The 26,682-nt window shown below is 37.9% G+C and overlaps 2 protein-coding genes across 4 annotated transcripts; both read right to left on the bottom strand.

The window, feature by feature from the left end:
* Positions 1–1,234: 1,234 nt before the first annotated feature.
* Positions 1,235–15,279, bottom strand: SNRPN (small nuclear ribonucleoprotein polypeptide N). 2 transcript variants are annotated; one of them, XM_070358175.1, is made up of 8 exons: positions 15,220–15,279; positions 7,317–7,385; positions 5,945–6,096; positions 3,195–3,306; positions 2,584–2,736; positions 2,017–2,155; positions 1,524–1,649; positions 1,235–1,417 (listed from the first exon to the last, which is right to left on the bottom strand). In XM_070358175.1, the coding sequence occupies exons 2-8, from the start codon at positions 7,317–7,319 to the stop codon at positions 1,380–1,382; spliced, it is 723 nt and encodes a 240-aa protein (XP_070214276.1). In that variant the 5' UTR covers positions 7,320–7,385; positions 15,220–15,279; the 3' UTR covers positions 1,235–1,379. The 2 variants fall into 2 exon arrangements, with proteins under 2 accessions (XP_070214276.1, XP_005910124.1); XM_005910062.3 differs by lacking the exon at positions 15,220–15,279 and having other exon boundaries at positions 7,317–7,456.
* On the bottom strand, positions 7,323–24,699 carry SNURF (SNRPN upstream open reading frame). 2 transcript variants are annotated; one of them, XM_005910061.2, is made up of 4 exons: positions 24,545–24,699; positions 18,594–18,689; positions 15,220–15,345; positions 7,323–7,462 (listed from the first exon to the last, which is right to left on the bottom strand). In XM_005910061.2, the coding sequence occupies exons 1-3, from the start codon at positions 24,556–24,558 to the stop codon at positions 15,240–15,242; spliced, it is 216 nt and encodes a 71-aa protein (XP_005910123.1). In that variant the 5' UTR covers positions 24,559–24,699; the 3' UTR covers positions 7,323–7,462; positions 15,220–15,239. The 2 variants fall into 2 exon arrangements, with proteins under 2 accessions (XP_005910123.1, XP_070214277.1); XM_070358176.1 differs by lacking the exon at positions 7,323–7,462 and having other exon boundaries at positions 13,175–15,345; positions 24,533–24,669.
* Between the last annotated feature and the right edge of the window lie 1,983 nt (positions 24,700–26,682).

The following is a 26,682-nucleotide window of genomic DNA, read 5'->3' as shown; positions in this document are numbered from 1 at the left end:
TTCTTTGTAACATTCACAAACTCTAAAAAAAAGTTATCACATGTATTATAAAATCTCCTAAACCAAGGAAGGCTTGGCTGCTTTTGTTCCTTACCTGAAAGTAGCCATTAATCTTAAAAATTACTTTGGGATAGACCATATAAAGTTGGGGCCAGCACCTGTAGTCATTTTGAATGCCCCTCTTCTTCCAGAGACTGTAATTTGAAAGGCCATGATTTAAAAGCTGGAAAAGGCGACACAGATACAATCTCTGCTGATAAAATCAAAGCAGAAGACAATTAGTCTACAAGTCTTAAATTACTAAGGAGTTATTACCAGTCTTAAACTGTGGTGTTTTACAAGCTAATTGCTACAATCAATAAGGACTCATTTATTGTCCAGTTGAAACCTTAGCCATAAAACCTAAAACCTCCAACCTCTTCCTTTTAAGAGATTTCACTGTTCCATATCAACTCTAACTAGACCTAGATATTTGGGCATTCATTAATTATTTATTTGGAAGATACTGTCTACTTCTCTGAACTTCCCATACATCACTAAATGATGCAGCTGGATATGATTGTAACTGGTACTTAACAGTCAACTAGGTTCTTCCCCGGTAGTCCAGTGGTTAAGACACCATGCTTCCAACGTAGGGGGTGTGCATCTGATCCTTGGTCAAGGAACTAAGATCCTACATGCTGCACAGTGCAGCCTAAAAGTTAAATTTAAAAGAAGTGTCCTGGGACCCATACTCTACCACTCATTTAAAAATTTGTAAATACTTACTCACTGGTAGGAAATGATGATTTACTCCAGGATCATGTCATCTCTCTGACCAGACGGGCACAAGGACACTATGTCCAAAAAGGTCATCAACTGAAGTAAGCTTGCAAGGAAGGAAGAACCTTCCTATTTCAAATACTTTGATTGAAGAAACAAAATCTAATCCAGTATCAGTTTCCTTCTATAAGATGGCCTTACAAGGCATCACATCCCTACTTTCCTTCAAGTATATACGGCATGGTAAAGTAGAGGGGTCAGTATAAAGTTTATTATGTGATACCAGCCAGTGCACAAAGTCAAAGTTGTTAAGCTAAAACAACTATCATAACCGTTTCACCATAAGACATACAAAGACAAAATTATTTAAATGAGTTGGTTAACAGGATTTACCTCATCCATAATAACTTCAAGACCAGAAAAATCCCAATCTTAACTCTGACCTCTAAAAAACATCAAAAGGCAAAAAATGTACAACAGTACCTCACAGTTTAATTGCTCTATGCATTTATTAGCTAATATTAATGGAGCAGAGGGGACAAAAGCTCACAAACATTTCACACATTTCACAAGCTGCATTGCAGAACAAAAAGTGACTAAGAAGGATCAACAGTATCCTAGGGTCTTGGTGGACGCATTCCTGGGGGAGGTGGACCTTGAAAAGAAAAAGCAAAATTCCATGAGATCATAAAAAAATAGACAAACATAAATATTCAGGGGCCTGGCTAGTACCACTGAGAAAATTATTAATACTCACTCACCTCTTATCCCTGGTGGAGGGGGTCTCATTCCTGGAGGGGGCATGCCTATTGGTGTCCCACGAGTAGGAGGAAGCCCAATTGGTGGGCCCATGGGTGGTCTCATACCAGGTGGAGGAGCCATAATTCCTAGAAAGAAAAATGGCAGGAAAAAAAAAAAGCACATAAATCAGCTAAGATGGTAGCATAAAGCACAAGATAATAGTTAAAGAAATAAGCCAGGTACTAAGTAAAGAGTTGAACACATTTCTCCTTGACCATTGCTACGGCAGATCATCCCAATTCAAGAGTCCATAGTTTTCATTAAAAATCAATGGCCAAAAGTGAAAACATATTCCAAGCTCCTAGTTAGGGAGTTAGGCTGGGCCTTAATTTAGTATCTTCTTAAAGAGTGCTTTTGGTCATCATAATTTTATTTACCAGATCCACATCTGTATCTAAGAACCAAATTCTTTTAGAATTCTTTTTAGAACCAAATTCTCCATCGATTCCTTACCTGGAGGTGGGGTTGCTCGACCAACAGGTGTAGGTGCAGTCCCCCGTCCTGGTGGATACTGAGTTGGAGCTCCAGCAATGCTGGCAGTAGCCGCAACTGCAGCAGCTGCTACAGTGCCTCTTCCCTGTGGGGTCATTACCTGAGAAAGAACGCACAGACAGGCTGTAAATATAAACACTTCCTCACATCATTCAAATACAGAAAAGAAAAGGCTGATCATACACTATTTATTAAACACAAAGTAATTATAGCAATTATGCACTTCTCCCATTTTTCTCATTTAAGGCGCACTATCACCACTATCACACTCTCCTTTAAAATGAACATGTCCGCTTTTAACTTCATCAGCCCTTTGCATTCTCAACTCTGGTTTATCCATCCATATTCCTCTTCGCTCATCAGTGCTGAGTTACTGCTATCATGGTGGCTTCATAATGTATATTTGTACCCCTCTTCCCTCTACAGCATATACTGCTTTACACAGTACAGGATGTTCACTCAGTTTTTTCAGTCTCCTCAGTATAAGATTCCAGGTACTTTCTCTCAATAACACTCCTGGTGCCTCACCTGTTGAGATGGCCCCCCAACCCCTCGGACAGGGCCTGCTAATCCAGCAGGAGCCTGGGGAATTGGAACACCAGCTGGAACGCCTCTGCCAGCTGCCCTGCCAACCCCAGGGCCCCCTGCAGCTCCAGCAAGTGGTACCCGAGCAATGCCAGTCTGAAACAAAAAAATACATATATAGCTTGAAATCAAATTTATGAAAGCTATCTATCAATAATCATTCCTAAATAATTACCTCTTTTCAACATTTTACCATATAACCTATCTCATATGAGGTTCTATATTGAAAATAGCATCAAGAGAAGCATCCTACAGACTAGATGTATACTAGTCAAATTGGGAGCCCATATATTTTTCACTTTTTCACGATCCTATCAAGAGAAAATAAATCAGCACTCCTACCCATAACTAGATTGTAGTCAGCACATAGAATAACTCATTAGAATACGCTTAATCTCCCATTATAGACAAACAAGAACTTATATCAAGTGCCAGGCACATTTTGACAAAGGTATAGTGTACTTTGTCTCTGTTGTACACTCATTTAGCAAATAATTCAAATACTGTGATTCCCTCCCACATTAATGTTCTGTCCTGTCCTACATCTTTCTTACATCTTTGGGGGGTGGTCCCTCCACAGTCATGGAAACCAAATTCTCCCCACGCAACAACACCAGACCCAAAACTCGCTTTTCTTCACGCTCTGGCTGCTTAGCATTCTTTGGCCTATAAATGGGAAGAAAATTTTAGTATGGTAAGTTATGGATCGACTCACTAACATTTTTATAGATAATTACATATCAAGACAGTAATCCATGCCCAGATAGTCATGCTCAGTTACTGAGTTGTGACAAAAACAAAGAAAACTAGACTCGATATATAAAGGTGAGCTCTTTTCCTACTATACACCAAACTTCCAGAATATTCCCTCAATGTTGTACTATAGCAAAACTAATTTCTTCTTTGTGAAACACAGATGCAAATAACATTGCTAGGATTCTTTTAATGGTTGTTGCTATTGTTCAACTGGTAAGTCATGCCGACTCTGTGGCCCCAGGAACTGCAGCACAATACTTTGCTATCTTTCAATGTCTCCTAGAGTTTGTTCAAACTCATGCCCATTGAGTCAGTGATACCATCCAATCATCTCATCCTGTCACCCTCTTCTCCTGCCCTCAATCTTTTCCAGCATATGGGTCTTTATTGACAGCAAAACTTGGAATTTTATCTTTTTCCTTCCAGTTTTACTGACATATAACTGACAAACCATACTGTGTTAACTTTAAGGTGTATAGCATAATGACTTATTTCATGAAATAACTACCACAATAATTTTAGTGGACCTCCAACATGTCTTACAGATACAAAAAAAAAAATGTTTTTCCTTGAAAACTCTTTTAACAACTTTGATATATAACATACAGCACTGTTAATCTCATTTCTCATGCTGTGCATTACATCCCTTGTACCTAATTACCTTAAAAATGGAAGTTCATAATTTTTAACCACTTTCATCCAATTCACCCCACCATGCCCTGCCTCTGGCAGCCACAAATTTGATCTTGTTTTCTGAGTTTGTTTCTGAAGTATAATTGACCTACAATACAGCATTATTTTCTAATACACTACACAGTAATTCAATTATTTCTATTATAAGGAGATCATTATAAAGTGATCAACACTGGCTAAGACTTTGAAGACAGGCAACATTGAAACTTCAAGTTTTCATGTTAAAATGGGAATTAAATCATTTTTAACTAAATAAATACTAATGACAAGACAACTGAAATAAGAGATGAGAACAGCAACAGGCAATAACAGCCTAATAGCAGACACCTGCTTATTCCTAGACTTACCACATACTATATAACCATGGGAAGCGGCTTCCCAGGTGGTGCTAGTGGTAAAGAACCCATCTGTCAATGCAGGAGACATAAGAGACGTAGGTCTGAGTTCTGGAAGATGGCAACCCACTCCAGTGTTCTTGTCAGGAGAATCTCATGGACAGAGCAGCCTGGCAGGCTACAGTCCATAAGGTGGCAAAGAGTCGGACACAACCAAAGTGACTGAGTATTCATGGATATAATCAGGGGAAATCTTTTTGAAAACTTTTTGAACCTCTGTTAGTCTAATTTCCTCATGTGTCAGCAGCAAAAATCATATATGCATACAGCTTCTACCATATAATATAGATAGTGCCTTATTTAGGTGAAATTATCCCTAAAACTTACTGAAGAATGAGACATAAATTAAGGATACACCTAAAGCACTCTCAAAGCACTTGTCTTTAGTATTTATCAAAGTTGTAATTTTTAAAAATCGTTTTCAGTAAAAATGTAGATTATTTAAACAAAACCTTAACATTGATCATTAACTTAGCATTCATCATCTAGAATTTCTGAAATGATCCAACTTCATATGCAGGAAGAAAATTAAGAATAAATAAAAACAAAAAGACAAGGAATATGTTATGGATTCTATTAAGATTTGAGAACAGATGTGTATAGCAGGCAGGCAAAGCATCATCACCTTTCTCTTCATACAGAAACTTCTAAGTGAATTGGTCAAATTAAATTTTTGGACAATGTATCATCAACTGTGGGAACAGAAGATATCAAGCCAATGGTCAATATAAATTCTGCCCCTAGATAAGAGCCTGAAACAAAACCATTTTGAACATCTAGAGATATTACTAGCACTAACCCAAATACTCTGAATGGAAAGTCAATTGAGTATAATGGCTCTGGGATCTCCCAAGTGCCACGCTCTTATTGTTACAGGAAGTTCCTCAAACACAGGTGCAAAGAGGATTGTGTCATAGGTAAGGCACAAGCATATTGAAGTTATTTCTGGAGAAAGAGCATGGATAAACCCCCAAAACAAATAAGCAAGGGAGATTAGAGGCTGATGCCAAATCAACACTGACCACGTGAGTTCAGACAAAACAAGGGGCAGGCAAAGAGGCTGGCTGAACAACTGCTAGACCAGGCCTGAACTATTCTATTCTCATTTCAAGTCCTCAACCATGAAGAGTAATTGTGACTCTTACAATTCCTTCGATCTCAATTTTCTAAATAAATATATATTGTTATTCTGAGAGTAGCATACAGCTTTTTCCCTCAGTTTCAGTTCATAATTGTAGTTTCAAAATTAAAATAAAAAATAAAAATAATGAAACAGTAGTGTGGATACAGTGACTCTAATACTGGGAGATTCATCCAATTCAGAGATGAGACCAGGACAGGACTGCCATTTTTCCTGTCTCCTTCAGCAGGTACCCTAACTACTTACTTTACCCTCCTTCACCCTTAACTGTTCTGCCTCTCCCTCAGGACCCCACTGCCCAAACCCAAAGTGGCCTTACTTGATCTTCCTGAACTCATCACAATCACAGAGGATCAAGTTCATATGCTTGTCAAAAGCCTTAAAGGTGCCAATGAATATACGACCATCTTGCAGGATACATCTCATCCTATAGTCAATGTGCTGCAGCATCTTGCTACTCTTTCCCACAGTCTGGAAGGAGTAAGATAAGAGTTAGTCATCACTTTGTCTGCAGCTACTTTCTAACCCTTTCCTGTTTCTTCCCCACTCCTGTACCAATCCAAATTTGGCTGCTTTCTTAACAAAAACATCATGCAGTCAATCTTTTCTTACCTTACCTTTAGGATACTAAGTTTGGACCCAGGACCACTTATACTCCTCTATGGAATGGTCTACTTTTCAGAATCCCTATGCAGTTTTCCACTGCCCTAAATATATGATTTCCCCAATAGATTCCCAAACCCAGTTCTCTCTTTTAGCATACCATCATTCTAATCCCTGTCCTTTCCCAATTCGAATCCCAAATCTCACTCTCCTACAGAGTACGTGATCCTGAGGACTATTTATTTTCCCACTAGACACCTAGACAATTGGTGGGAAATTTCTATCTCCATCAAAAACTTTGCAGTTTCCGTCAACCCAATGTAAACATAATGTATTATTTTTCAGTTCTCTTTTAAAGGCCTCTATCCTAGTTTACACTTCACCTCTTATATCATTCAGAACTTTCATCAGTGTTTCTCAAACTTTTACTTAATTTTTTGTAAAGGTGCCACTAAGGCCCCTTTTAAAAAGATTTTCATCCCAAGTGACCACTCCACTAAAATTTTAATATGCAGAAATACTATTTCCATACTGTGGCCCTCTGGAAGACCCCAAACCACTGTAAAAATCTAAGATTCTTCTCATTCATCAAAAACTAATTTTCAGTTCCTTTGGATATCCTTCCCATTAATAATGTATGTTCTTGGTTACCTAAACTTAAACAGAGCCACCAAATGGATTAGGATGCTGTATCTCTCTAGACTGCTTTCCTTTGTACCAATCAAGTCTCAAAGACCTCCATTTTTCTTCTCCACTGATTTCAAGCCTGTTCCTCGGCCGTGGTTTTGCTGGACCATCCATTTTCAAAGTAGACTTTTCAATCTATTGAAATCTGACCTCTTGAGTCCCCCATCTGCAGGTGATTCCTCACCACTGTAAATACGACCAAAAATTCTGTCTTTCTTCACAATGCAAGATCTCTATAACAGGACAACATACAGAGGTTTTCTACAGTTTTTATCTAATGCAATGAGGTATCATCACTATAGATTAATTCCCTATTAAGAACCCTGAAACACCTCACACTCTGGAAATCCAATATATTTAGAGAGTAGCTTTTCTCCCCTCTACCCTAATAAACATCTTACCATGATTGCTGTTCCACCAAATTCAATGTCCACAGGAAAGTTTCAGGATCCTTAAGACCTAAGGGAAGGCTACAGATAAAGGTATGACGCAGGTTCTCTTACAAACAATGCAAGCTGAGGCAGAAGCTTCAAATAGTAGATGGAGCCTGCAGAGGAAAGCATGATCAAGCTGCACCACATCTACCATGGTTTAAAACAGGCAGAAAATCTTGTATGAAAAGTACTATTTGAGATACTCAAAATCACTCTATTTCATTCTTATACCCACCAATTAAACACCAAATTTCACTATTTGATGACCTTATCTCCCATTTTTTGCACACCTGTAAGTTACCAGTTTGTTGAATGTAATTTTACACAGAAATTCTTAAAAGTTTCAAAAATAAACTTAATTTTCTATTAATATTCCCAAAACATAGTATTCTCTTTTTCCATCCTTATTCTAAGGTGTTTGATTCTCTGGTCACAAGTTAATACCAAGTAATCTCAACTTCAACATTTTGGTATTCCTAAGTTTCTCCATTTGAATTCCTCCTGAGTTAGCCCAGATTTTGCTCCTTGGCTAAACCACCTAAATGCTTTAAACCACAATGTTACCTCCCCCCACCCAGCCAAAGTCCCTTCAGAATAATGCTAGGAAATATCTCTTCACTATGAATGTAATATATTATCACGTACCTGCTTAAGATGTCCTTTGTCAAAAGGTGACATACAACTACTGAATGCTTACATGTATGTACAGTCAACTTTCTTAGTAATCAAAGAAACAAACATTAGAATACAATCATTTCCCCCCGATTAACTTAAGAAAATGCTTCTAATAAGTATGAACCAAACCTAGCCAAAACTAGTAAGTGCTCTCAAACTGCTAATTATATTTAAAAAGCAAACATACACATTATGTTCTTTATGAATGGGAATTTGGTTTTACATAGATGTTCCTGGTGGCTCAGACGGTAAAGTGTCTGCCTGCAATGTGGGAGACCAGGGTTCGATTCCTGGGTCGGGAAGATCCCCTGGAGAAGGAAATGGCAATCCACTCCAGCACTCTTGCCTGGAAAATCCCATGACGGAGGAGCCTGATAGGCTACAGTCCATGGGGTCGCAAAGAGTCGGACACGACTGAGCGACTTCACTTTCACTTTGGTTTTACATAAAAGTAACTCAGTATCATAAACAAAATCTAGTTTAATTGTACTTTCAACAATGCAAATATTTCAAGTAAGATTGTTGTCTCCATTGTTTTCAATAGAGAAGATTTACAAACAGTAACCTGGTTAAGTAATTTACAATCATCTATTTTCTTATGTGAAAATAAAATCATTTAAATAGTGGTTAAGATCTATGACATAATAAAAAAAAAGAATGGTGTGTAAAACCGTAATAGATTAGAAGAGAGTTTAATGAAGTTATACAAATAGTTCAGTAAGAATGGTAAAATGTAGAGGCAGTATTTCCCTACAATTAGCAAAATTTCATGTCAGTTCATTACATTTTAAAGAGAACTTGGAGGGTATTAGGTTTTCTAAAAAAAATAATAATAATAATAAAATGACCATTACTCAGAATCTCTCTCCCAAGCTTTGTTCTCCACATGCAAACTACCATGCATCCTTTGTGCAGCTTTTTCTGTAAGTCAATCCTACCATCAATAAATGTAGTTTTTTCTTTTCCAATCTGGATTCCTTTTATTTCTTTTTCTTCTCAGACTGCTAAGGCTAGGACTTTCAAAACTATGTTGAATGATAATGATAAGAGTGGTAAGAGTGGACTCATCTTATTGCCGACTTTAAAGGAAATGCTTTCAGTTTTTCACCAGTGAGGATAACGTTTGCTCTGAGTTGGTCTTTATTGGCCTTTATTATGTTGAGGTATGTTCCTTCTACGCCTACTCTCTGGTGAGTTTTAATCATAAATGGGTGTTTAATTTCGTAAAAGGCTTTCTCTGCATGTACTGAGATGATCATGTGATTTTTATCTTTCAATTTGTTAATATGGTGAATCATATTGACTAATTTGTGTATACTGAAGAATCCTTGCATCCCTGGATAAAGCCCACTGTTGGATTCAGTTTGCTAGCATTTAGTTGAGGATTTTTTCATCCATGTTCATCATTAATTGGCCTGTAATCTCCTTTTTTATGGCATCTTTGTCTGATTTTGGTAACAGGGTGACATGGTAGGGGACTTAAAATATCCCACTCACACCAATGGACAGATGATCCAGACAGAAAATCAATAAGGAAACACAAGTTTTAACTGATACAATGGATCAGTTAGACCTAATTGAGATCTACAGGGTATTTCATCCAAAAAAATAAACTTCACTTTTTTCTCAAGTGCACATGGAACATTCTCCAGGATAGATCACATCTGGGCCAGAAATCAAACCCTTGGTAAATTTTTAAAAGTTGAAATCATTTCAAGCATCTTTTCTGATAAGGCTGTAAGATTAGGTATCAACTACATGAAAAGTACTATAAAAAACACAAACCCATGGGGGTTAAACAACAGGCTTCTGAATAACCAACAGATCACTAAAGAAATCAAAAAGGAAATCAAAAAACATCTAGAAACAAATGACAATGAAAGCACAACTCAAAATCTATTGGACGCAATAAAAGCAGTGCTAAGAGGGAAATTTATATACAAGCCTACTTCAAGAAAAAAGAGACGTCAAATAAACAACCTAATGTTACACCTAAAGTCAACTAGAAAAAGAATAACAACAACAAAAAAACTCAAAGCTAGTAGAAGGAAAGAAATCACAAAGATCAGAGAAGAAACAAATGAAAAAGAAATGGAGACTACAGCAAAATTCATTGCAAAGCTGGTTCTGTGAGAAGATAAAACTGATGATCCCATCAAGAACAAAAGGGAGAAGACTCAAGTCAATAAAATGAAAAATGAAAAAGGAGAAGTTACAACAGACAACACAGAAATACAAAGGGTCATAAGAGAATAGTATGAGCAATTACATGCCAATAATATGGACAAGTTGGAAGAAATGGAATCAATTTTTGGAAAAGTATAATCTTCCAAACCCGAACCAAGAAGAAACAGAAAATATGAACAGACCAATCACAAGCATGCAAATTGAAACTGTAATAAAAAATCTTCCAACAAACAAAAGCCCAAGGCCAGATGGCCTCACAGACAAATTCTATCAAAAGTTTAGAGAACACCTATCCTGCTCAAACTCTTCCAGAAAATTGCAGAGGAAGAAAAACTCCCCAAATAAATGTAATTTTAATCCAAATCCACATGAAAGTTTCAGGCCTATAATTTAAATGTTCTGAATTCTGACAGGATTCTCTGTAAAAGAGTAGTCTGTAAACTCAGGAAACCTTGGTATATGTTTGAACCACTAGCAATTTCCACTTTTATGATAGTATATCTAAGATGTAAGATCTTCAGCAATCCATGGAGACATTAAGTTAAGTGGTTATCTGAAATAGGGGGTGGAGTTGGGGAATGAATTAAATGGCACAAAGGGATCTTACTCAGGCAACAGAAAACCCTAAAAGGACATGTGGCAATGGCTGTAATGGCAATCTGCTTATAACTGGGCAAATTTTATGATATATAAAACATACACCAATTAAGCTGTTCTTATACAGTAAATTGTCTGAACCGTCAAATAATCTTCAAAGTTGCTAAGATTACATTTAATATTGCCACTAGTGCCTCCAAAGAACAAAAGCAGCTGAATGTTCAATAAGACAGTATTCCTGGCCCTTATTCCCAAATGGAGACATGCTACTAGACAATGAGCCACAGACAGTGATTACCAGGGGAAAAAAAGAGGGCTGGATATGGATTTTCAAAATTTCACTTAAAGGAAAGAAATGTAATCACAGAAAGGTTTCTGAAATAAAGATTAACATAATAGGCTTCCCTGGTGGATCAGACAGTAAAGAATCTGCCTGCAATGCAGGAGGCCTGAGTTCGATCCCGGCATCAGGAAGATCCCCTAAGAAGGGAATCGCTACCCATTCCAGTATTCTTGCCTGAAGAATTCCATGGATATAGCAGCCCAGTGGGCAACAGTCCATGAGGTCGCAGAGTCCGACGTGACTGAGTGACTAACACTTTCACTTTTCGGTGGGAATCAGTATCAAATGAGCATTTAAGGTGGAAATTTGTAGTCAGTCACCTCCCCAATGAAATTTTATAATTCAGAGTCAGGGATTTTACCTTCAAGTGCCAAAAGATTTCAGAGTCCAGATTTCCCAATCAGACCCATTTCAAATGTTTTATCCTGCCTGGCATTTCAGTGAACACAGACCAAACCAGGTTCATACAGCTTAGCTATTAAGAGATCAACAAATGCAAACAAAGATTTCCTGGTATAGTAGATCAGAACACAAAAGAAAGCCAGTCAGGCCTCTATCTATCCATCTAACCTGTTTGAGGTTCCAAACTCCTCCCACAACCACTATGTTACTACCATGTATAGAAATGCATCTGGGGATTTGAGTCATGGACTAAAGCAATGGAGACCTACAGAACTGGGGACATAAATATGTATTATGTATAAAATAATCCATATAAATAGGAGATAACATTTCACTCAGAATAGGGTTTGACTAATTGGAGAGGTTAAGAATGGGCTTCTCTTAAAGAGATGGACTTGAAATTTAGAAAGCTATACCTCATTCCTAAATTCAGCATACTCTAATCACGAATCCTTGTGAGAGAAAGGAGATGTATTACTTTGTAGAGTGATCAAATGTTATCTCCACAGCAAAGAAGAACAAAATGCTTTAAGAGGAAAAAAAAACAAGAGCAGCAATATTACACTGCACTAAGGAATTAGCAGTTATAATAAATTTCCTGATGAAAGCAGACATAAACAACTAAATGGTCCAGGTGGCCTGACTACATCCTGGGACTCCTCAGAAAGAGGTGTTCTCAAACTTTTGAAAAGGATGGACTTTGAAATGATTAAACTACATAAATATGTAAAGCTTCCTTAAATCAAAAGATCTGATGGTCAGACTTGGCCAATTAACACACAAAAAATGAGAAGTCACAGAACAATGGTATAGTATTAGTTCCCATTCACCTGATAAAATAGACTCTTCACAGAAAAAAGAAATATGCACAAAATTCTAATGTGAGAAACACAGCTAAGTGGAAACTATTAATCCACAAAGCAATGCCAGTTAAACCAGAGGAAAACAATCTTTCCATTTTGGAAAGTGTTTGTCAAAGGGGAAAAAAGAGACATCAAAGGTGGTACTAAGAAATTATCACTGTAGTAATTATTCTTGAACTTTTGAACTGTGGTGTCGGAGAAGACTCCTGAGAGTTCCCTGGACTGCAAGGAGATCCACCAGTCAATCCTAAAGGAAATCAGTCCTGAATATTCACTGGAAGGACTGACACTGAAGCTGAAACTCTAATACTTTGGCCACCTGATGCGAAGAACTGACTGATTAGAAAAGACCCTGATACTGGGAAAGATTGAAGGCAGAAGGAGAAGGGAAAAACAGAGGATGAGATGGTTGGATGGCATTACTGACTCAATAGTCATGAGTTTGAGTGGACTCCGGAAGTTGGTGATGGACAGGTAAGCCTGGTGTGCTGCAATCCGCGGAGTCGCAAAGAGTCAAAACATGACTGAGTGACTGAACTGACTGAATTATTCTTGATGGTAAATAATGCTTATGATGTTATTAAAAAGCAACATAACAAAACATTTAAGAACTTACTAATTTTTATACCCTGCATACCCAAACTGAATCCTCATCCTAATAAATTTAAAATACCTAATATACAGTATTTTTAAAATGCAGAATATTCATAATAGCATAGCAAACTAGGGGAAAAAAAAACACAAGTACAAAGGAAAAGTAAATCATGAAGGGACCATCATTTATTCATTACAAATGATATTGAGGATTATGTAATAAAATGAAGGAACATTAATGATATACATAAGTAGGGTAGTTTAAAAGCATGATTACAACTATGTTTTCAAAAGAAAAGCAAATGGGTAAAATGAAAGAAAAAAAAAAAATCCCACTATGGTTGAAACATGGCTATTTAAAATCTGTGGTTTACTTTCCCATTTTTCTTGGCTATCACTCATGCTTTACATTTTTATAATGAAAAAGAAAACATTATCAATTGTTTAAATGTCTTTACCCATTTACATGTATAGCAGACTTTAAGAAGACCCTTATGGCCAAATTCATCTGATTCTCTACTCTGCAATGTTTACTTCATCTACTCTCCTTACAATACCTTTCCCTTTACCACATTCTATAGTACCAACACTCCCCTACTGGCTCCACCTTATGTTTTCATCTTTGAAAGTGGTTCTCTAAGAGACTAGCAGACTTTTTCTTTTAAAGGGAAAGATAATAAATATTGTAGGCCTTGCCTGCCATTCAATCTGTCATGAATACTCCCATCTGCCACTGTACTGTCAATAATATTCACAGGCTGTATGTAAATAAATGGATATGGCTGTGATAACAAAATTTTTATTTATAAAAACAGGCAATAAATGAGTCAGATACTTTACCGACTCTTGCTGTAAAATAATTCTAGTAACTAGTACTATTTAGATGAAACTAGCAATTAAAACTTGGAAAATTACTCTACTTGCAGATCATAATTATGATTTAAATAATACTATACAGGAACTTGCAACAGTATCTAAACTATACTAAAGGGCCAAAGAATTCTTGGTTAAAAAATCAATTATGCACACTTATTCATGTAAAAATGTTCTTACTCTGGGGGACAGCTGAGGACAATTACCAGATTCCACTGTCTGAAATCAATGCTACTGTCTTGCAATCAAGTCCAGGCAAGTACTGCAGAATGCTGGGTAAAGAATTTAGTAGGGGAGGATTTTTCCTTTTGAAATGATGGCCATAAACAAGCCTAATTAATTTGAGTTGTGGGGTTATACTCTGAAATAGAAATAAAGAAAATCTAGAAGAAAACTCATCTATAAACTTCTTTCCTCTCTTAGTTTCTGAAAAGCACATATTAAACCCTTTGAATTTAGGTCATTCAAATCTTAAACTTAAGAAAGGAAAAATAAAGTAATCAAAATTAATTGCAATTTTCTAAAAATCTAAGCAACTAACACAAAAAGACACTGTAAATAAATCTACATAACACTGACAAATCATGGGTTAATAGTTTTCTTACACGTCAGATGATCCAAAAAATGGGTAACAAAATATGAGAAAAGAAAACAAAAAATAACTAGTAAATAAGCCTGGGAAAATATTTAGCTTCTCATCTGCTAATGGATGTGATGTGTATTTCTAATCTAATAGAAATAAATTATATGTAATTGACATAATTAATGCAGATGAAAGTGTACCTGGCACTATACTTTCTCATGGCAATAAAGACTAATAATTGATAATATAATTTAGAACATGAACCTTCATTTCAAATTCCTTGATTTATTTTTACATCTGCATATCCAAGGAAATGATCCTATCTAATGTTTTCCAAAAAGCAAATTACTGAAGCTTCATTTCAAACTATCAGCAGAAAAAATAAAATTCTCACAGAAAGGAATTATAAAACATTAGCAGGATATTCAGCAACTATTCATAATGAAATGCTTTTCTTACATTAAGGTGAAAAGCAGTACAAGCTAAATATGAATAAAACTACCTAAAAAGAAAAGACTACATTGTCTAGAAAGTAACTCATGACAAAAGTCTTTCAGGGTGAGAGCATTAAGGTACTGCTTTTACTATTTAAAACTTTCTGCTATGTGTTTATATTTGTATGAAGCCTTTAAAGAAAAGAAATTGAATATATCCCAAATAATTAAATGACCTCCAAACATCCTACCCTTTAATTAGTTGTTTATGATTTCATCAGCTATAACCTGTTTTTATTTTTCTCTTGAAATCATCTACCTTGGTGTTCCAATACTGCTTTAACCACCTCTTGGTGTCTCAGCTAAGAATGCCTGTCTCAGTTCTGCCTGGAAATCCACCACAGGTACTTGCTGCTGCTGAGATCGCCTCAGGTACACGTGACACCTAAGACAAGAGCACAAAACACATAAATGAAAAGACATTTGCCTATGTAGTTAACAATGCAAATATGAAAAGACCCTTACATTTAATCCTCAAGGTTCAGAGCATACCATTACATTATGAACAAATTATAAAAGAAGAGACTCTCTGAAAAAACGAAGGTACAAGAACTGATGGATACTTACCCTCTTTGGTGATATTACCAAGGAACTTAAAAAAAGGAAAAAAAGAGCTCTTTTGGTTTAAAATGCCCTATAAAAGAACCAAGAGTATAATAACCATTTCTAATCTGGAAACAACTCTTTAACCCCTAGGGAGGTAGGGTATTGGTTAAGGTATTTCCAATGAGACATTTTAAGATAGTTATTTATGCTGACAAGAAATTACTAACTGAAACAAAGAACTTCCAAGCTACTTAGGCTCTCAGACTATGTAAATCTACCATCCTTTAGTTATCAGGGAATTCTGGAAAAATACTCAACATATTCCTACCTATGAATAGGACTCTATCTGGCTGTGAATCTGATCCTGAGGATAAGAGATACAGGAAATTACACAGGTTGCTGGCTAACAAGACAAGCATAAATAAATCACCAGCCAACAAACTGCCCTCATTGTAAGTATGTGCTTGTATACTAAGTCACTTTAGTTGTGTCTAACTTTTTGTGACCCTGTGGACCTTAGCCCGCCAGGCTCCTCTCTTCATGGGATTCTCCAGGCAAGAATACTGGAGAGGGTTGCCGTGTCCTCCTCCAAGGGATCTTCCCAGGGATGGAACCCATTTCTCTTACTTCCTGCACTAGCAGGCAGTTGATAAGTACATATGTATGAAAATATTCAGTAACAGCTAGAATTGAAAATGGGACTGTGATAAATGGTTTTCCACTATTTCTATACTTTTAAAATAAGATTTTTAACTGCAGTTCACGGGGTCACAAAGAGTGGGACATGACTAAGCAACTGAACAACAACATAAAGAATTAGCCTGGACTTTGTCCATGGTTCCTAGAAGGTAATCTCTAATCCTTTGAGTTTAACAAGTGATAGGAGTGTCTTTGTTATTCCTGGTGGGCCTCAGGGATCACACCAGAGCTAAAGCTAACTAGATGGCTCAGGTTAAAAGCTGGGCTTAGAGAACAGAATATTTATACTGCTTACCTGTTTCTATGATCCACCTATTATCAAAGTGGACAAAGGTGGTTGGGGAAATTATATTATTTTTCCAATGCAAAATTACCCTCAGATTCTAGTTCAGCACCTCCTAGTATTTATACGTAACATATACAACAGACATCAGGAAAATGAAGTTGTCTCTTCTTCAAAAGCAATGAAGTATTTCCATAGGTATGGACAAATGAGTGAAACCTAAAGCAGGCTTTTAGAAGATTACCATATGACCACCTATTATACTGATGATTCACACTAATGTTACACTGGATAAAGGCTCTAATAAAATATAACAAATGTAACAGAACCTTCACTCACTAACAAAGATCCTCTCCCAAGAAATCTCCTCCACCCATATCTCTGCCGCAATCTCTAATTTACCTCAAGTTATTTCTAGAGATTCTGGAGAGGAAAAAAATGGCATTACCATGTAAAAGAAAACAGGCAAATGCCTATCATAAATTATATAAAATATTCACTCAAAGTATTCCTTTTCAAAGTTTAATAAAGGAAAGAATAACGAAGTCTGAAGAATAAGTAAAATAAAACAGACATGGGAAAATGGAGAAATCTTTTTGCCTTGCCAATAATTTTAAATATGCAAAATACTGAAATTTCCCCACATATTAAACGAGCAAATAACAAAAATAAGATACAAAATGCTACCCACGTTGTATAATAATTTCTGTAAAAAACTTCATATTTGAAGAAGTGGAATAAAATACAAATAAATATTAATAACAGTTGACCCTTAAACAAAAGTCTGAATTGTGTGGGTCTACTTATATGTGTTTTTTCCCCCAATAAATATATTGGGGATTTTTTTTTTTTTTTTTGAAATTTTTGACATTTTGAAAAACTTACAGACAAACCAGAGCCTAGAAACATCAAAAAAAGAAAGGTATGTCATGAACACGTAAAATGTATATAGACATACATTTAACATAAAAATGTTGTTCAGTCAACTGTCTATATTATCAGTAACGCTTCTAGTCAACAAGAGGCCATTTACAGTTCAATTTGGGGGGACTCAAAAGATATATGGGGATTTTTGCCTATGTGGGGGACTGCAACCCAACTCCCTCATTATTCAAAAGACAACTGTAATATTAATTTTCAGATTGACTGCTCCTTTATTCACTGCAATAACTAAGAAATGCAAACAACCTAAATATCCATTAGTAAAATAATGATAATGTTATTATAGAACACCTGACATGGAAAGACTCCCAAGGCATATTATTACAGAATAAATCTTCTGTATATAAACAAACATGCCTAGACACACAAACACACACACACTCCATATGTGTATACATGAATGCATATTAAAAGGTCTGAAATGATAAGAGATCAAACTACCTGAGGATTTATCTCTGGGGAGAATGGACAGGAGGGAATGGACTAGTGATATTTGATACTGTGTATCTCAAAATTACATGTTTTATGAGAAAATTATATTCCTGTATTAGTAACAGCAATACAATTTGAAAAGTAACAGCTTTAGGAAAGAAAAACAATTTTACCACTGATAACTATCAAGATTTGTCGTAATAACAAAGTGCACAAGACCCAATGTAGATTCAGTATGTATCATGTCATTGTTATTGTTTTAGCTGCTAAGTTGTGACTCTTTAGAAATATTAATATAGTTTTAATTGAAATGCTCCTTCTAGAAACACATTCATATCCTAAATTGAGAAAAATGTATACATTTTAAATGCACTAACTAAAAAATTCTAAAGACTGCAGAGCAAACATGAATACATAAATTTACATCTCTTCAAAGCACAGAACATTTGGCAAGCACAACAGAAGTGTAACAAATAATAAAGCAGAAACAACTTTAATATAAGTATGCTGAAGGAGGTAGAACTTTATGAACATACCATGTTACCTACACATTAGCAAAAGTAAAGTTAGGACAACATGGTTATGGATGATTTAATTGCTTTTTTACTGTATCAATATAACATGCACAAGCTTCTTTCATTAATTAAATTCATTTAAATTCCCTGTGGCAGCATACTTTGTTCCACTTTGAAAATGCCCTAAATTGGTTCTCAGGGCCTGACTGTACTCACTCCTGGTTGCTCAGTGAGGCTGTCCTTCTACGTTTGACTTGGACTTCCACCTCTGGTACGTGCTGTTCTGTAGTCCGTCTCAAGTGTAAACGGTCCCTGAGGTAGAAAGGGGATTTGTTTTATAGACCTCATCAATTTCTGAAATAACCACTTACTTAAAGATTATACATGTATCTAGTAAAATGGAATTTTTAAACTCCGTCTAATCTAATTAAAGCAAGGTATGGTGATATATACCAATTACAAATCAATACAACTGACAAAGGTAGAATTAAATATTAGAAGATCTTTATCCATCAATGGTCAGAATCTAGCCCAAAACTACTTTATCCCTTTAGATTCCCCTTGACAGCAGAAAACGTCAAAGGAAAAATATCAAAAAATTAAGCAAAACTGTGTATTTCTACATATACTCACATATACAGATATAACACTATATATTTAGATATATTTACACAAAAATAAATGTACATACATCTGAAAAAGTGGCAACATTGATTCCAAAAATTATTTGAAAAGTATTTTATTATGATAGATCCTCTGTATAGTGGAATAAAGTATAAAATTTAAATTACGAAATGTCTAAGCAATCTCTCGTGTGAATGCTTCCTTCTTAGAATTTGAGAAACAAGAAATTTTAAAAATGCTTAAAGAAAAAAAAAACATAGCCACTGACAGTATAATCCGCAGAATAGCTCACAAAATGGCTGCTCAAAGGATCTGAACAGGAAATCTGTTCAGCACTTGGGTCACAGACTAGAAACTACAGGAACTGAAATTTTAAAATGTCCAACTCAAAACAGAGATAAGGAAAGGCATTTTACACAAGTCATGCAATGTAGTATTTCACAGGCAGATTTCAAAGGACACATTCCAAAAGACAATTTCCTGAACCCATGCTATTTTAGGTTTCATATTAGATTACGCAAAATAAACAAAAGAGTTTAACAATAACCCCGGATTTGCTTCAAAAACTTTAATGTTCTAATCAAGCAGTAGGAAAGATCATTAAAAAAAAAAAACCTTTGCTAATCTCCTTGATTTTTGGACCTTTGATTAGGTAATGCTTTCTTAGATTATGACACCTAAAGTACCTAACAGAAACAGAAATCCATAGGATTTCACCAAAAGTGAAAAATCTTTGATTCAAAAGACACTTAGAAAAACAATTAGAAGCATGGGAGAAAATATATGCAAATTATACATGGGATTAAAGTCTTTTATCCAGAATATATATAGTATTAATATTAGTCGCTCAGTCGTGTCCAACTTTTTGCGACCCCATGGACTACATGTAGCCCGCCAGGCTCCTCTGTCCATGGGATTCTCTAGGCAAAAATACTGGAGTGGGCTGCCATTTCCTCCTCCAGATGTAAAGAACTCTAATTTAGAAAGAGATAAAGATCTCTTACAACTCAATAATATAGTAACAAAACTCAATTTTAAAATGAGTAAAGGGGGCTTCCCTGATGGCTCAGTGGTAAAGAATCCACCTGCCAAAGCAGAAGACACAAGTTCCATACTTGGTATGGGAAGATCCCACATACAGACCATGAAGCTGCTAAATCCCTACACCACAACTTTTGAGCCTGTGCTTTAGAGCTCAGGAACAGAAAAAACTGAAGCCCACATGCCCTAGTGCTGGCCTGCACAAGAGAAGACACAGAAGAGAAGACCTTGCACTCCAACTTAAAGAGAATAGCCCCAGCTCACCACAACTAGAGAAAAGCCTGTGCAACAACGAAGACCCAGCACAGCTATGAAATAAATAAATTACAAAAAATAAAATGAATAAAGGATTCAAACAGATTGCTTTCCAAAAGCATAAAAATTTCCCTTAACAGAAGAAAAGACGCTCAATATGAGGGTCGTTAGGAAAACACAAATCAAAACCACAAACACCACTTTACACCACAGGAGTAGGATGTGGAGAAACTGGAGAAATGAAAAATGACACAACTCTGGCATTTCTTAAAAATGTTGAGCATATTAACATGTGACCCAGTATTTCCACTCCAAGCTTGGAGTGAAACAAAAACTCAAACTTGAACATGAAAGTTCCTAGCAGTGTTAGTTGTAATAGCCAAAAATAGAAATAACCCAAAGTATAAATGATGAATGCATAAACAAAATACGGTGTGGTACGGTATATATCCATACAATGGAATGTCATTCAGTCACAAAAAAGGATGAAATACTGATACATAAGATGGTAGTTTCAAACATATTTACTAATACATTAATACAGTAAAAGGAATTATAAACCTCTGCTTTACTGTAGACTTCTGCTTTGTCATAGACCACCCATTATGATTAATCAAAGCTTAACTGAGAGTACCCCATTATCCATCCCACCCCTCAGAAAAAATCTTCAGTTCCTTTATGTAACCTGAAGGTCTGTGTTCAATTGAGAAAACAATCAGTATATAAAGGTATCTTTTTCATTTTCAAAGATTTTTAAAGCTACTTGCAAAATCAGTGACGAACAGCTTTATTTTGAACTTTGTTCTAAATACACATATGTACATTTGTAATGTCCCTAACTGCATTTCCAACCCAGAAGCCAACATTTCAGAAAATTCAGCATTTAAGGAGAAAAAAAAATGCTACATGTACACAATGGTAATTTTTCACTCCAAAATCCCTTTCATTAAAAAATTAATACTAATCTGGAAATATGGGCTTCTCAGATGGCTCCACGGTAAAGAAGCCACCTGCCAAACAGGAGACTCCGGTTCAATCCCTGAGAAGATCCCCAGGAGAAGAAAATGGCAACCCACTCCAGTATTCTTGCCTAATAAATCCCATGGACAGAGGAGCCTGGCTATCATCCATGGAGTCCCAAAAAAGTCAAGACACGAGTTAGCAACTAAAACAACAACAAATTTGAAAATATACTGAAAAAGCCAAAGATGATGAGATATGATAGGGTTTTTTCCTAATAGTCTATCAAATATTCAGGATTCCTTACACGCCCCTCCCCCCGAAAGTAATAACTCAATGACTAAGATCTCAAGAATGAGAAATAAAAATTAAAAAACACAAAGATAATGTGAGGTAATCCCAGGGTGTGATCTCCCCACTAACATGTAAATCAGTGTCTCCAAAAACAAAACCTTTAGAATCAAAGAGAATTCTGAGCCAGCCAGCACCCAGGAACCAGAAAATAAAACTTCTTTGCCCACTCGTACTAGCGAAGGATGATGCCTTAACCATCAACAACTCATGTTCAAAGTACCTTGCCTTAGAAAGCAACACACAGTCCTTGCTCTAAACTTCAGACAGGGCTCATATTCCTTTCCCATTCTCAAAAAGCTGTGGTACTATGCCAAATATTCACAAGGCAGGACAGAGACCTTCAAACTTCAGGTCTTTCCACAGGGTCCGCCATATTGAGGTCCTAAGTCAGAGGGCAAGACTACAAAATGGCGGACCAGGATGATGCACTCTCATCTCGCAAAGGGCCAAATGATCAGATGTTCATATTTGAAGCAGTATCTTCCTACAAGCAGAAAAAGAAAATGCAAATCATAAGTATCACAAAATACCAGAGTCCTATTTTTCGAGCTACTAGAAAATAATTCCAGAACAAAGCTTCCAAAGCTTAATTTACATTTCCCTTAATTACATTCTAATGGGGCACACAAGCAGGCGTACTGTTTGTGATAAATGAGTATAAAAGGCAAGCACATCAAAATTCTGCAAGGAAAACCCTTAAAAATGTCCCCCCAAATCAAAGTATGGGAATAGTAATACAATAACCATAGTATTTTGTTAATTACCCCTTCTCAGCGAATATTCATAGCAGCTCCAACTTCAAAAATAATGGAACAAAAATAATAATTAAAAAATCAAGAGGAAGGGGATATGTACACACATAGCTGAACACATTAGCAACTGTGAAGTTGCTGTACAGCAGAAACTAACACAATATTGTAAAGCAAATATATTCCAAATTTTTTAAAAAGTCCAATTAAGGGCAACAATTCACTAATCCCAGATACACCCAGGACTCACATTCTACATTTTTCTCTGCTGTTCTCCTTGAACAAACAATTCATAGACCTCAGTTCCCAAGAGTCCTAGAGAAGTCTTGATCCCCTGATTTAAGGATATTATAAAGGTAACATCACCAATGGATTATCTAGCAATCAAGAAATAGGACAGACAGGTCAGGGAAATGTAGCTATAGAATTATATAATCTGGGAAACTGAAATCAGAGATTAAAGGGATGAGAGTTGTCTAAAAGGCTAACTTAATCCACTTAATACAGCAAACAATTAAGACTGCTCACAGTACCACCTAAGGCAAATGAACAAAACTGAAAAAGCTCCTGCACCAGTGATGGAGGCTGTCTTTTAAGTAGAGTAGTGAATCCCAGAATGCACTCACCTCTCTTGGCCTCCAAGCCCGCACCTCTCCCTTAAAAAGGTAAGAGAAGGCCAGGGGCACAGTGCAGCTGCCCTGACATTTCAGGCAGGCACAGGATGGAAAAATCGTGCAACTCTCTGGCCTACCTGCTCCATTCTACCATGGCACTGCAGGGAAGAGGTGACTTATAAGGCAGAGGCTGCCCAAACCTGTGCCCTTCCTCCCCTAAGCCCACTCCAGCAGAGCAGGGAAGAGACAGGGACAGGGGACGTAGATGTAGGGGGTAGCGGGCCACCCCACACAGCGGAAGCTGCACAAATCCCCTCCCCCAGTGCACAGCAGAGGTGGTGTCATCACTGACGCGCCTGCGCACCCCGAGCCCACACCTTCCCTACTGCAGCACCAGGGTGCGGCAGCAGCCTCCCCCCCCCCTCCCCCCCCCCCCAGTCCGCCTCTCCCGCTTTGCGCACGGCTCTCCGGAGGGCGCGGCCGACTCCCCGCCTGCAGGCCGCAGGACCGCCCCTCCCACACTGCGGCACCATGGGGAGGGCCGAGCCCCCACTCCGCGCCTGCGCAGAGCCGCACAGCTGCGGTGGCCGCCATCTTCGCAGAGCCGCACAAAGGTTGTGATGCCACACCGACCCCCACACTCCTGAGCTGGCCTTCGAAACTCTCGTTCCAAACGCAGGGAAAATGCATGCGAACAAGAAACTCCTCTGGCTGTCACATCCCAGAACCTGGCAGGTCCCATGCATTAGATGGGCTGTGAATACCACATCCCTCCTCTTACACCAAGCTCACAAATGGGAGATATCTAAAGGCATCAAGTATATAAGGACCAGACATTTTTGCAGCCACCCCTTCAATTTAGGGACAGAGTAGTTTTGCTGCACTATTCAAACTCTAAGACCACTGCCGGTGACAAGAACACTGAACAGTTCTCTCTTTTCTTCAAACAGATGGCCTCCTCCACCCGCATGCCCCCACCCACTCACCTCTTGCGGCCATGTCGCAAGACTTCTTTGTCATGCCCCCACCATTGCCGGCACCCCACCACCCCCACATACCGAGGCCACAGAGGGACCCCACCACGCTCCCTCTGCCCCCTACACCCGCCACGGGCAGCGCGGTCTCTCGGCCGCCCCCTCAATAAGCCGCCACCATGGCCACCGCGACCACTCCGTCGCCCCTTCCTCATCAATGCCACGGGGACCACCACAACCACTCCCTCCCGCTGCTGCCACACATCAGCACCTCCGTGGACACGGCAGCTGTGGACGCCGCTAACCGCGCCCTCCCCCGACTGTTGCATCGTGGCCAGCCGCGGTCGCGGCCTCAACCACCGGAACAAAGAATCAGAGAATCTTAGGGGGTGCAACATGACGGTGCAGATACCCCCAAGACCTGACAAAACACGGTCGGGAGAGTCAGTCCAGCCCCAAGCCTCCAGAAGTTGTTCCATCCGGCCACCGAACAAAGAACTTGAGAGCCCAGATCCCCAGTAAATACCGAAATACTTCTAGTTCTGGAAGCTCAGGATGATTAAAAAAAAAAAAATGTTGCCCACCACACGGCTGACCTGGCCCGCTCCATCGCGCCGCTGGCCGCTCCTCAGAACACAACGTCACGCATCTCCGGCTGGCAGACTACGCTGCGCTGCTCCACCGCCACGGCACCACTCCGCAGACTCCGCCTGAGCATGCGCGGCAAGCCGCCCCGCTCCTGGCGACCAGACTCTGCCGCGCCTGCGCAGTCTGTTTGCCGCAGTGGCGAGGCGCTGCGGCACTGTTGGTGACGCGCGCTCTCTCAGGCAGGGAAACCGGGGATGGTGTCTACCCCACCCCGGTGGTCAAAGTCCTACGGCCTTTGGGGTCGGGGAGCGCTAGGGACCACCATGAGCCAGCAGTTAATGGCTCTTAGAATTGCACCAAATGTTAACAGTTGTACTTCAACCCAGAGTGGTACCTCCCAGTGGAGTGGGAATTGGGTATTTCCTTTTTGTTAACATTCAAAAGTCTGTACCTTATTCAGGTTTCCTCAGGCTTTCCACTGGTGACCTTATCCTGTTGCAGGGTAACACAGATATTATGTTACATTTATATGTTTTATATACACATATAAAGCAAGTCATGATTTCGTTAAACTTCTTTACTGTGACATTTTAGATTTTAATCTATTGAAAATTTTTTACCATGTTTGTATTTTTACAGTAATGATTGCTTTCAGAATTAAAGTATTATTAACATGAAACAAAATTAATTCTAAGCTCTAATGTACTTGCTGTCAATTTCCTTGACCCATCTTCACCCTTTTCTAGCCTGCTCTTTCTGCCAGTCTGCCCAGACTCCTAATTTCGTGGCTGCTCAATATTCCTTGGTGACTAAGACGGTAAAGAATCTGCCTACAATGCTGGAGACCTGCGTTTGATCCCTGGGTTGGGAGGTTCCCCTGGAGGAGGGCATACAACCCACTCCAGTATTCTTGCCTGGAGGATCCCATGGACAGAGAGCCTAGCGGGATACAGTCCATGGGAGTCACAAACAGTCAGACACGACTGAGCAACTAAGTACTATAGTTAAGAAGCTGGCTTTGGATGGCGGGAAAGGCATGATAGGATCCCGGCATTACAAGTGACACAGAGAGAGTGGCCATTTTGGCTCACTCATTTATTGAAAGAGAATAAATTCCGTTTGTAGGGGTGATCATATCCTGCAATTAGCAAGTGAATATACAGAAAAGAAGACTTCCCAGCAAAATGATATCGCCCAACCATTTTTTTTTTTTTTTTTTTTAATGTAGGCATCACAATTCAAACACTCAGAGATATGAGTTTAAAAGACATTAAATCTAGACTATAATTATTCTCTATGCAACTGAAACTGGAGTCTGCAAAAAGTGATCAGAGCTCCTACATCACACAATATACAAAAATTAACTCAAAATGGATATGGATGACAGTTCGTTTGTAAGAGTAAAATGCAAATCTCTTAGGAAACAAAGACGTAAATCTGTGTGATTCTGACTGAAGGAATGGTTTCTTAGATACACCAATGCACAAGCAACCAAAATAAATAAATAAATTGGACTTTATCACAAGTACATTAAGTTTTTGCTTGAACGATTACTTAAATAAATGAAAAGACAGCCAGCATAATAGTATAAAAATTTGCAAATCATAATGCTATCTGATAAAGGAAGACTTACAATTAAAAACTAAAAAGACAAAAAATTTAATGGGCAAAGGATTTGAATTTGATAATTCACCCCAAACTGGCAAACAAATGGACAATCACCACATGAAAGAATGCTCAGCATCATTAATTCTTAGAGAAATGCAAATGAATGGCTTCATGAAATACGAATTCACACTCATTAGGAGGGCTACAATCAGAAAGACAATAACAAGTGTTAAGGAGGATGTGGAGAAATTGGAACCTTTCAACACAGCTCATAGGAATGTAAAATAGTGTAGTCATTTAGGAAGAGTTTGGGAGTACCTAAAAATTTAACCATAAAGTTACCATATGTTCCCTCCTAGAGTTCTATTCCTAAGTATGTAACCCAAAATAAATGAAAACACACATCTGCAAAAAGTTGTACATGAATTTTCATAGCAACCCTCCTATAATAGTCAGAAGTGGAAATAACCCAAATTTCTATCAACTGGTGAATGGATAAGCAAAATATATGGTATGGTGTAACTACAATAGAATAGCA

This window comes from Bos mutus, chromosome 21 (genome assembly GCF_027580195.1).
Source record: "Bos mutus isolate GX-2022 chromosome 21, NWIPB_WYAK_1.1, whole genome shotgun sequence".
In the NCBI taxonomy this organism is placed as follows: Eukaryota; Metazoa; Chordata; class Mammalia; order Artiodactyla; family Bovidae; genus Bos; species Bos mutus.
The sequence above is the reverse complement of the archived record's forward strand: the minus strand, read 5'-3'. Positions and strand labels throughout refer to the sequence as shown.

Coding starts and splice junctions, on each gene's coding strand:
- SNRPN (XM_070358175.1), bottom strand. Junction 3,307..5,944: donor GATGAGTTCAGGAAGATCAA/GTAAGGCCACTT, acceptor TCCCATTTATAG/GCCAAAGAATGCTAAGCAGC. Junction 1,650..2,016: donor TCGAGCAACCCCACCTCCAG/GTAAGGAATCGA, acceptor TTTTCTTTCTAG/GAATTATGGCTCCTCCACCT.
- SNURF (XM_070358176.1), bottom strand. CDS start 24,558: ATGGAGCGGGCCAGGTCAGCCGTGTG. Junction 18,690..24,532: donor CGGGCCAGGTCAGCCGTGTG/GTGGGCAACATT, acceptor TTTCTACCTCAG/GGACCGTTTACACTTGAGAC. Junction 15,346..18,593: donor GCCTCACTGAGCAACCAGGA/GTGAGTACAGTC, acceptor CTCTTGTCTTAG/GTGTCACGTGTACCTGAGGC.